General features: G+C 42.2%; 2 protein-coding genes across 3 annotated transcripts in view; both read left to right on the top strand.

Annotated features, from left to right (window-relative positions):
- Positions 1 to 12,338, top strand: part of LOC127053554 (protein ATP6V1FNB) — a 354,802-nt gene that overhangs the window by 307,162 nt on the left and 35,302 nt on the right. The gene's annotated exons all lie outside the window — the stretch shown is intronic.
- The window catches only part of NCKIPSD (NCK interacting protein with SH3 domain), a 94,678-nt gene that overhangs the window by 49,435 nt on the left and 32,905 nt on the right, over positions 1 to 12,338 (top strand). For both annotated transcript variants that reach the window (XM_050958456.1, XM_050958457.1), the window contains one exon: positions 2,388 to 3,016. In XM_050958456.1, the coding sequence (XP_050814413.1) occupies positions 2,388 to 3,016 (629 nt within the window). The remainder of the gene's footprint in view (positions 1 to 2,387; positions 3,017 to 12,338) is intronic.

The following is a 12,338-nucleotide window of genomic DNA, read 5'->3' as shown; positions in this document are numbered from 1 at the left end:
AGGTGACTCTAGGCTGAAATTTCCATCACAATTTTAATCCTAAAACTCCAGTGTTGAGGACTAGTGTTTCCCTATGTCCTTCCCTGGTCCTAAAGCATGATTTGTGTCTGACTGGCACCTATGGCTTCTTCTCCCAGCAACTGTGGGTGCATTGGATGCTTTGTGTGGTGTTCTCTGGACTTCATAAGTTGATTAATTTTGGGGGAAGACAGTGTTTACAGAAGAAGCTTTAGAATATTTGTTCTGTTTGGTTGTATAGTTTTTCTGACAAGCATATGACCAAAGTTTTGGGGTCCTTGTATAAGTTTTCTCTTAGGAGTATCATAGGGATCTTTCAACAAAACAGCATGAGAATTTGTGTTGTTTTTTTTTTCCAATCTGGATGTGATGATGCCATTAGATCACCAGAGGGCACTCACTATTAATGCAATGTCGAAAGTCTCCGTTAAGTGAAAGCTTTTTGATAGCTGTCCATCTAGCTCTTTGGTTGTATAATGGCCACATCAGTCAGATTTTGCATAGTTGGTGGCTTGCCTGTGCAAAAGACAGGAGTGTGGTGTCTTCACCCCTAACCCAGGAGAAGATCAGAGGTGCACGTGCTGCAAACACAGTAACTGTGTTGGTAGTGAGAACTTGCAGTACTGATCAGTGGAGTGCTACTGGCAGTACTAAGCAAAAAAATTAATTTGCAACCTTTAGAGGTTAAACCTATGGGGTAGAGGAGCAGGGAGTGAAAGTTATTTCGTTGTGACACAGTTCATATTGTGGTGGTTGTGTATTGCCCCAGTGCTACATTGTGCTCATACAGTTACATTGTCATGATGGGTTGCTGTCCCCAAGCTCAGTCCAGGATTTATTAATGCCCTGTAAATGAACTTTCAGGGTGCAGGACAGATCTGTCACATTCTGGGCAGTTCATTGAAGTTTGGAGCAGGCAGCAACTTGCTTCATGGTACTGAACCATTCCACACTGAGAACTTCTACCCTTGGGAATGATTCTCTTGAATCCATTAACTGTTTCCTTGATTCAATTAAATCTACTAGAAGTACGTGGATGATCATCTTCAGAAGGAGGAGGAGGAAAATGAAGAATGGTAGAGATCTCCATGGGAGATGTGAGCTCTTATTCAGCCCCACATGTCTTTGGCCTGAACAGTTGGAGTAGCCAATCCCACTGTTGCCTTATTCATAGGGGTAGAGGCCTATTGACGGGCTTCTTAGCCACGGATATGCAACTCGTGTTCTGAGTTTCGACTTGGGACTTGTGAGATTACCAAAACATCACCCAGGGCTAGCAGAAAAAACAGAAGGGTCTTGAAGAGGCTCTGCCTCTTCAGTTTGGGAGGGTGTTCATTGCCTAAGGAGATGATTATTTTCTACGGATAAGCAGGAGTTAATAAGGAGCAGTGTTGGCTGGAGGTACATTCATGCAGCATGCAAAATTAGAATCCATTCACCTTGGGAATCAAGGTGTGCCTAAAGCAGAGTTTTAACTCTCCTACAGATCTCAAATATCTTCATTTGGGGTTCACAGAAAGTAGCTGATTGATGCCACTTTTTACCCAAGTAACTATCTTCCTGGCCAAGCTATGAGAGGTTGGGTGTTTGGATGAAAGTATCCGCAACCCCATTTTTACAAGTTATAGGACAAAGTATATGAGTAATGAAAAATGTAAGCTAGATGTTAGGAAAAACATCCTAGCAGTAAGGTTGGTTAGACAGTGGACTAGTGTTTCCCTAGAGAAGTGGTAGAAGTACCATTGCTAGAGTTAGCCAAAACTAGACAGGAGAAAGCACTCAGAAATATACTCTAGCAAGTACTCCTGTACTGGGTGGGAAAGGGCAGTATGAGCTAACAGGTTTATAATCCGATTACCTTGAGTGCAGAAAGCGGACAACAGGTTCCTGTCAGCCAAATGCTTTTTTCTTGCTGTTGACACCAAGCAGAGCGTACAGTTAGTGCTGCAGGGAAGGATCTTTACAGAAGAAGGGAGAGGTTTGCCGCAATGAGTAATCTTATGTACCTGGAAATTTTCAGATACATCAATCAAAAAAGTACTGGCTACATGCATGCAGTATATTTGGGGGAGGAGGGGGAAGTTATTGTCTAAACCAGGGGAAAAAGATTCGTCTCTCCTAGTTACAGTGAGCCTTTTGAAGAGAATCTCTATAGAACAGCTTTCTTCCCCTTCCTGAAGAGGTTATTTTACTGGAATGCTCAAGAGAGACCTAATACAATTTTGCTTTGAGATAAGTGAGCCAGGAAGAGAAGTTAAACCGCTTTGGTAGCATGCACAATGAGCTTCTTAATGGACTCTGCTGCGGCAGTTTGTTTTTCTCTTTTTCTTTGATGCTGTTGCTAAGGCCTTTTAATTGTTTCTTTTCAGATGCTGTTGAAATCACCTCTGGGTCCATTTCCAGTGCCGCCTCTATAAGTACAACTTCCTTGGATACCTTGTACACTGGTTCCACTGCGTCAGAAACAGTTCTCCCAACAGCCACTTCCAGCCCCACCAACACCCCTCCCCCTGTCCCCAGAAGGAGTGCCCACACCACAATATCACGCAGCTTGGATATTAGCCCTTCAGCCCACCTGAAGCATGGGACTTCAACAAAGGGTGGTGCAACCAAATCTCCCCAGACCAAGAGGGCTGCCCCAGGACCTCCTGTTGAAACAGCGGGTCAGAGGGCTCTCCCTATGGATGGGGAGAAGAATCTGCAAGTCAAGACGACTGCTCCAGCTCCATCCGGGGGCTTAGAAGCCTTCAACTCTCTTTGTCTTGATGATAAGAAGGCATCTACTTTGGAGCTGGTGGCACCAGAATCCAGCAGCCAGGCAGTGTCTGTGCCAAAGACAATAGGTGCTGAACTGATCGAGCTGGTGCGCAGGAACACCCACCTCAGCTATGAGCTGTCACGGGTTGCTATCGGTGTAGTGATTGGCCACATTCAGAGCGCCATCCCAGCAACCAGTAACATCATGGAGCAGATCCTCATCTCACTGGTGGAAAGTAAGGTAAAGGAAATGCTGAGCTCTGGCAAAAGGGGACCATACAGGGACTGGGCAAAATATTAAAATGTGATTGAAGTAATATTTTGCAGTTTGCTCCTGGAGCTCAGAAGCCAAATCAAGTGAGAAGAGACGAGTCCAAATTAAAATAAGATGAGTGAGTAAACAGAGGTGAGGGGGTTTCAGGGAGGAGTGAGCGAGTTAGGAAAAAATAACTCAAGTAGGTTTAGCTAGCGACAAGCAGGGAAATGGTAGTCTGGTACATTGTGCAGGATATTATTCCAGACAGGCTGTGAAAGTAAGAACTGAATCTTTGGGGGAATAAGTGAACGAAAAGAAGAAGCTGGTATGAGAGCTGTTTGGTTATCAGCTTGGGTTCTAGAAGCACTGTGCGTAGGTTGGAGGGGAGCTGGGCATTACAGGAAACTACATATGAAGGGATGGAGGATTAACAGTTTGGGTCCTGTGACACTAACAACAAACAGGTGAGTTGGTAGAAGCAGAGCTGGGGGGATAGAGTTTCTAGATCTAGAGGTTAGTGCTAGCAGTAAGATGTCAATGGGCACAAATACAGCAGGATCCAATGCACTCTGGGGAATTGTACTTTGGTCCTGTTTCTTTATGAAGCTGGGGATGGCTACATATCGACAAAGTATAAATTGGCTGCTCTCCCAGAAGAGAAAGAGATGGTGGTGGAGCATTTCTCCATGGAGTTTATTTCCCATACTGTGACTGCCACAGGGATGAAGGAGAGAGAACTAGTGGCTGCCAGTGTGTTGTATTAGCGTCCCTGTTGCCCACCACTGAATCACTTCTCTTTCCTAAAGTCTGCAAGCATTTGCTGGATTTTTCAAATGCATGGAAACTTTCAGCAGAAGTTCTGAATTCAGCATTCTTCCAACCGTGTATGAGAGGATAAGATTGAGGCAAGTCTGAAGACAGATATCCCGACTAGTGAGGGCGAAGCAAGCAGAGGGAACTGCCAGCACGGAAGATTCAACAAGCATTACTGATGAGTCATTCAATGTCTTGGCCATGTGTGACTAGACACAAGCCACTGGAGAGCATGCTACCTCCCGGATGGTGGATCTCCTTACATAGAAATACCCGAATCCTTTATGTGGGAGCCTACAACATGAGGGAGTTGGGATCTGATAGGCGCAAGAATGACTTTCAGTATCCAGGAAGAGAACTGGAGATTGGTTTGGTCAACTGAAAAGATCCAAGAGTTTTATGGTACCTAGTGTGAGTGAAAATTGAAGGAAACACGTTAAAAACCAAGGTGTGAGATTCAGGAAGGCTTGAGATGCACTGAGGCTTTTTCGGATGAGGTCTGACTTTGGGTACCCTGTGATCAGAATTTGTGGGGCTGGTTAGCAGGTGTTTTAAACCTAGATAGGAAAGAACAGAGGCAAAGCTTTTGCTTAGCTCAACTGGTGAACATTCAGCATGTGGTAAATAACTGAGAAATATTAGAGAACTAATGAAAAATAAAAATGGGATGGGATTTATACTAAATAATGAAGACTGATCTGGTGAGCATAAATGGAATAGTAACATTGCTATACTGTACCTGTGTATGGGAGAGACAGGAGTTGGTGCTTTAGTTCTTGGCAGCAGCTAGGGGATAACTTAGGGATGAGCTGAAGAACTAAATATATTAGTCATATGACCTGGGTACTGTGCATGCCAACATCATAAGAGAATTAGCCAAAGAACTTGAGCCATTAACAGTTGGTTTTTTGAGAGTTTTTTTAAAAGCATGGCGGTAGCACAGGACTGGAGAAGAAGTTATTGTGGTACAGATCCTTTTTAAAGAGTGGCAGTTATTTTCTGCAAGTAGTGGAACAAATATTAATGCAACATCTGTAAATGGGGGAAAATAGAACCATGACTAATGAACAGATGTTTATAAAGAACTTCTGTGCATAAACCCACTTCTTTCTCCAACAGTGTTAGAATTACTGTGCAGGGGTAAGTGTATGCACAGTTATGCAACGTGTGACTGTAACAATTAAGCACCTTATTTTTTGTGACCACAGAATACACTAAACTTACTTCGCACCTTTTAGGCTCTTTGGTCTTCCCATAAGGACCGTAAAGATTCAAATAGTTTTCCCCAAGACAAAGTTTCTCTATTGCTCTCTATACTGAGCTGTTCCACAATACATTCTTCAGCCCCCTTTTTAACCCATTTAGGGAATAATTTCCAAGCCATCTGAGTCATATCGCCATCTGCAACCCATGCCTAATAAACTAATACCAAGCCCCCGCCACCTCACTTGATTACATATGTGCACAGACAAAAATAAGAAGACTGCATTTTACAGTACTCATTGAAACAGACATGTGTCTAGACAGCCCTTACCTTTGAATAGAGGGATAATAAATTTAGCTCCCACTTGTTAAATACAAGGAGTGCATTCTACATTCCCTATAAACATCTAAGATTACAGTTCCATTGCTGATGGCAAAATTACAGTGAATTGTTCAGAGATGTTCAGATGTGCAAAACTACTGGTATTTAAAATTTAGATCAAATCATAATCCAGTTAATTATATACATTGAAAAGATCACCCATAAGTAATCATAACAGCTCACATTTTTGTGGCCACAACCAATTGGGTAATTGTTTTCAGACTCAGGGCTGGTCCACACTACTTGGGGGAAATCGATCTTAGATACGCAACTTCAGCTATGTGAATAACGTAGCTGAAGTCGAATACCTAAAATCGGATTACTCACCTGTCCACACCGCGCGGGATCGATGTTCGCGGCTCTCCCTGTCGATTCCAGAACTCCGTTGGGGTTGATGGAGTTTCGGAATCGATATAAGCGCGTTCAGGGATCGATATATCGCATCTAGATTAGACACGATATATTGATCCCCGAGCAATCGATTTTAACCCGCCGATACGGCGGGTAGTCTGGACGTAGCCTCAATAATATACTTACTGTCTGATCTAGATTCAGAAATAATTTGTAACTGATGTATCATGCAGATGTTCTGGATTTGGCCCAGGCAGTATGAATCCTTGCTCAATTTCCTTTCCCTTGGACCCTGAACAACCCTCTAAAAGTACTTTGAGCTTTCTCATGCTCTGAGAAAATAGATTTTTTTTCTTCTTTTTCTGCAAAGAATCGCCAACTTTGTGGGTTGTGGAAGTGAAGACTGTGTGCCAAGTTCCTGAAAGTAGGATCCCTCTTCTGTTTTATCGCTGTGGCCATATCAGAGGGAACATGGGATTAAATTTTGTAATTCATTGGAGGAGGAGCAATGTATTTGCATTTTGTACTTGGTATTGTACAAGGAACAAAAGACAGTGCCCCTGTCCAGAGAAATGTAGTCTATCACTATATCGTCAGTAGTATTTCTCTGAGGGTAGACACCAAGGCCTGGTCTACACACACAGTTTTTGTACTAGTACAAGTATTTTGGTTAAGAGGAGGATATTTTTTAACCAAAATAGTTATGCCAGTACATCTCCTAGTGTGATGTAGTTATACTGATACAGAGGTCCCTTATATTGGTAGAGCTTATTCACATTACTGTGTAGGACTGGCAACGTTGTACTTGTATAACTAGTTGTTCCACGCTAGCCGGGCTGTACTGCTTGCATTATACAAGTATAGTTAAAACAATACAACTTTTGTATGTGGGCAAGCCCAAAAATAATTATCGTTATAAGCTTATATCCTTGATTATACCAAATCATTCCATGTTCCCAAGGGGACTGTATTTACAGACTGACACAATGTACAGGGCTTTGGCTCAGTTTTCAGCTTTAAGTCAAGGGCATATTTTTAAAAACACTTCATAAAACTCTTTGGATCCTCTCCTCTCCTTTCATTTCATACAGTAGAAACACTTATCCATGGGGGGATTCTGTCTTTTTTTTTTTTTTTTTAAGTGAAGTGAGACATCATTGATTAAAGCATCAGTGTACTCCATAGTAAATCTCATGCTCATTTCAAGCTTTGTATTACATTCTTTAATTAGTTGTGCTCTTTCTTCTGTTCTTCTAGGTTTAATTTGAAGTCAAATCACTGGTTTACTAAATCAATTTTAGACTGTTACCTCCAGCTTATTCCCAGCGTGCTCTTCTGAAGATTGAATTGCTTGTGTATTTTCCATTCATGTATAGTGCTCCTCTTCTGTAGAACCCAGTGCAAGGCACTGATCTAGGAGGGGGAAATGACCTCTTGTGCCTCTGATATTTCATTTCCCCTAAGTTACTCTGGTGGGTGTCTGATGCTCACTTTGTAATGGGAGTAACTTCTAAAAGCATGAGCTCAGTTTACTAATGAGCCATAGTTCCCCATTAAACCCTTAAAAAGGGGAAGCAGAATTAACCAACCACTGTGTGTGCTCAGGATACCTAGAGGTCCTCCCATTATAAAATGACACCAAGACAGAATGTTTTCCTTTGGGAAACCTGAGTCACAGCAGCAAATCTCCCTAAGTGGCTTCCCCAAGCAAGCATTGACATTGACTAAGCTATGGTCACTCTCCTCTTGTCCTGCCTCCTTTTTTAATGAATTACACAGTTAATAGGTGATGAGAATGAAGGAAAATGAAAAATCTTGCTTTTACAAAAGTATTTGCTGCAATGTCTATTGGAAAGATATATTGGAATTGGCATGCATAGGAGCACACGTCTCAGGAATTGGAGGAGTTGGTCTGAGGATTAATTGAGCTGAATATCAGACAAGAAAAATTGTCTGTCCAGTATATTTTAAATGGTGTGACTCCAGTCCAGGTGCTGCACTGCTTGAATAATCTAGAAATAGACTAGACAAAGCACTCAAATGCTTTGTAAGGACAATTCTTCATTTAGCAGGTGGATTGTGGGGGTGAACAAGATGTCACCTAGTAGGGGTAAAGACCTACCTCCTTTGTTTGCTGTATGAAGTCTTCAGAAGCATAGGAATTGCCACACTTTATCAGACCAGAAATCCATCTCGTCCAGTGTCCTGTGTCTGATAGCCAGAACCAGATACTTGAGAGGAAAGTGTGAGAATCCCAGTGGGTAAGAGGGATCATCTGCTCCCCATGTTAGGACTCATCCTGGTCTCCAGTAGTTAGAATTGATTTAAACCCTGAGGTTCATTACCCTTCCAAAGGTTGTGTTAGGTCTAACTACAGCAATTCTGGTTATTCTTGTTATCCATATAAATGTCCACTAGTCCCTTTTTAAATCTTGCAGAGTTCTTGTCCTTTTAGTGTGGCTTTTGACACAGTCCCACATGACATTCTCATAAGCAAACCAGGGAAATGTGGTCTAGATGCAATTACTATGAGGTGGGTGCGTAACTGGTTGCAACTCTATACTCAGAGGAGTTTATCGACAGTTCACTGTCAAAGTGGGAGTGTGTGTCTAGCGGACTACTGCAGGGGCTAGTCCTGAGTCTGAATATTATTCAATATTTTCACTAATCACTTGAATAATGGAGTGGAGAATATGCTTATAAAATTTGTAGATTACGCCATTCTGGGAGGTGTTCAAGTACTTGGGAGGACAGGATTGGAATTCAAGACGACCTTTACAAATTGAAAGATGGGTCTGAAATCAACAAGATGAAATTTGATAAAGACCAAATACAAAGTACTGCACTTAGAAAGGAAAGATCAAATGCACAAATACAAAAAGGGGCATAACTGGCTAGGTGGTAGTACTGCTGCAAAGTATCCTGGGGTTATAATGGATCACAAATTAAGTGAGCCAACAGTGTGGTGCAGTTGCAAATAAATAAATAAATAAAGCTCATGGCATTCTGGGATGTATTAACAGGTGTATCATATGTAACACACAAGAGGTGGTTATCCTACTCCATTCAGCACTGGTGAGGCCTCAGCTGGAGTACTGCGTCCAGTTCTCAGCACCACACTTTAGGGAAGATGTGGATAAATTGGAGAGAGTCCAGAGGAGTACAGCAAAAATGATAAAATTTCAAAAACATGACCTGTTACCCAGTTTTTAAAAAAATTCCTATGTTTAGTCTTGAAAAAAAGACTGGGAATGGGAGATACTAAGTAGTCTTCAAATATGTTACAGGCTGTTATAAAGAGGACTGTGATCAATTGTTCTCCATGTCCACTGACGGTAGGACTGCTTATCTGCAGCAAGGGAAATTTAGGCTAGATATTAGGAAAAACTTTCTAGCTCTGAGGGTAGTTAAGCACTGAGAGAGGCTTCCAAGGGAGATTGTATAATCCCCAACATTTGTTGGGGAGGTGTTTTAAGAACAGGTTGGACAGACATCTGTCAGGGATGGTCTCGGTTTACTTGGTCCTTCCTCAGCACAGAGGGCTGAACTTGATAACTCCTCAAGTGTCCCTTCCAGCCCTACATTTCTGTGATTTATCATGTTATGTGACAGCTAGTTATACAGTCTGCCTACACATTGTGTGAAATATCATTTCCTTTTATCATTTTTGAATTTGACACCTTTATAATTTCATTTAATATCTCCTTGTTCTCCCTGTCACTACAAGAACAGAAGCTCCTGATGTACCATCTCTTGACAATACATTATTTTATATACTTTTATCATGTCCCCTATTATTCATCTCCTTTCTAAGGCAAACAATTGCAATCTTCTCTCTTCCTATGAGAGTTTTTCCAAGTCCCTGATCATTCTTGTTGCTCATCTCTGAGCCACCTCTAATTCTGCAATATCTTTTTTTTTAGATGGGGTGACCAGTACTGCATGCAGCATTCCAGATGAGGCTGCATCATTAAATTACATAATGGCATTATATTATTTTTCTCCATGCCATTCCTTACTCCTCCTAGTATTTTGTTTGCTTTTTTGAGCAGCTGCACATTGCACAATCTTCAGTGAGCTGTCTACAGCAATGCCCTATCTGTGGGATTAGTTACCTTAGAACCTTATAAGATGTATGAATAGTTTAATTTTTTCCTTCTAGTGTAGGTTACATTTTTGCCTGGAAGAAGTTTAATCTATGCCTCCTGTGAAATTGCAGTGTCACAGTGTTCCACTTACGACACAGAAGTCAGGATCCATCTGCAGTTCCATTAAAATCAAGCTTTAAAGCTGTTGACAGTACTGTAAGCTCTACTTTGGTCAAAGGAGTTCAAACGTAAGTGGGATGGCCAGCGTGAATTGGCACAAGCCATGTTAAACCAATCGTGCTTACAGCTAGCTGATATTTTGGTTTGACCCTATGCTTTCTGGGAGGCCAGACTACATTAGCATCCTGTTTGGACACAGCCTGTGCACGTCAGCAATAGGCGTGCTTCAAGCCCTGAGCCCTCCAACCAACCCCCTGAAGCATCAGACCCTGTTCCACTGTACACACTCAGAAATCACCAATTTATTGTTCCCAAACCAGTGGAACACCAGTTTACCAGTTGCACTTCAGGATCACCTCTCAGTTCAGCTTACAGGACTTAAATTTGTTTATAGTGAAAACAAGTATGAATAGAGATTTGAGAAAAATCAAGTAGAATTAATGGAAATTGGAAACAAATGGGTACATAAGTTTAGGCTTCAGCAGAAATGTTAGCTAACAAGATATTTGCCTGTCTCATAAAAGTTAGTTCGCCCAAAGTTTTTCTCCCAGTATTAAACAGCAAGATTGGGTGTGATGCGCTGTTCATAAGAAAAGCCAATAGGCTGCCTGTCTCTAGGTGAAGGATACCTGTATGTACTTCTGCATCCCCAGCTATACCATAAAACCTGTCTTAGAGATCACCCCTGAAGAGAGATCACTTGTCACAAGTCACTACTTGCAGAGGCCACAGAACATCACCATGCTCTGATGTGCAAACCTTTGCAGAGGGACCACCTCTCTTACAAGCAATCACTTCTGCTACCTTCCATGAGAGGTCGCTCTTGGCAGGTTTTACTGTAGTTCTAACCATCCATTGTCTTCACTTGTAAACTAGATACCCCATGCTGCTTATTTATTTCCTTCAGAGAATCTCTCTTGAAGACTTTGCAGTCTCTTGATTTAGCATTTTGCTCTGTCTGTAAACAGGCATCCATTGTGAAATATACATTACATAGTTTACATGTAGCTAGGCAAGTAGGTAAGCATTTCCTGCCTGAAAGAAACCTGTTTGTTACCTTCTGGTGGCGAGCCCCAGCTAGCATAATTATCAGTGTATATACTTAACTCCCTACATATTATCCACACATACCTCTAGCAATGATTAAGCATGAAACAGGCTTTCAGTGGAGACCTCACATGTCACCTGCTGACAAACTTATTTAGAGACCGGACCAAGGGGATCCCTGTAACACTGTGCACCCTGCTGCTTGGCATCAAGAGGTCCCTGAGTCACAAGTACCAGTGTGTAAACCCATTAACTTCCTATGGATTCTTGCTGGCACTGGGTTATTATGCATTTAGTGTGTGTATGTGAACTTTACTACCTTTCATTCTGTAACTAGCCGTGACAAATCTCATTGCTGATACTGTCAAACTGTTGCTCCATTCTGCTGCTTCTGGAAGCAATCTGCCCTTTGCACTGAATGCAGTTTCCTTCTGTAAGTCTCTGTTGCTTAACACGAATGACATTTCCATCTTGTTGAAAAATTTCTCCCACTCTGCGCACGTTTAGTTTTTCGCAGCCTTGTAAGGGAGGCTTGTTCCCTTTGCTTGTTCAGAAGCGTGGGGAGCTCAGGAGTGTTAACACTTGGGAGACACTTGTACAGCAGCTTTGATCTTGGCACAGGCCGAAAAAGGTTCCTGCAGTATCTCACTAAGAGAGAGGGCATGAATATTTTTTGAAAATTGTTAGGGCTTAGGAGGCCTTTTGCTCATAAATCTCTACGGAAGTAGCCCTGTTTGGGGAAGTCATTGCCAGACCTCCCCTTAGCACACCATCCTGTCATGGTAGTACTTGATCAAGGACTGCCGTCAGCCAGAGAAATCTGCTGCTGAATATGTCTGTGGAGTGAATGTTTGTAGGCCTACAGATGGCTGGAACACCTGAATGCCGAAGTCTGGAAGACGTTACTGAAGCGTAGCTAATGTGGTGGTCGAAAGCCAAGTAACTCCTCTCCTCTCTCTTCCTGTGACACGCTTGCAGAGTCTGTACACACCAGACTCTGCCTCTCTGCAGAACAATCCTGCTTTCTAACTGGATTATATTTCCAGTGAAGATTTCTCTAATTATTATATGCCCAGCAAGGGAGCAAAACTTGCTCCTAAATGAAAGCGTTATGTGTTCAGAGAGGTTGGAGAATTTGGCTCAATAAATTAAATTGTCTCTGTTAATCTGGACTAGAGTCTCCTGGGGAGAGCTGTTGAGGAGACCAGCTCTTCTCTGCATTAGCTGCTACTTATTGAGGGGG

The sequence above is a fragment of the Gopherus flavomarginatus genome, chromosome 6 (genome assembly GCF_025201925.1).
Source record: "Gopherus flavomarginatus isolate rGopFla2 chromosome 6, rGopFla2.mat.asm, whole genome shotgun sequence".
In the NCBI taxonomy this organism is placed as follows: domain Eukaryota; kingdom Metazoa; phylum Chordata; order Testudines; family Testudinidae; genus Gopherus; species Gopherus flavomarginatus.
This window is presented reverse-complemented; position numbering and strand designations above follow the sequence as displayed.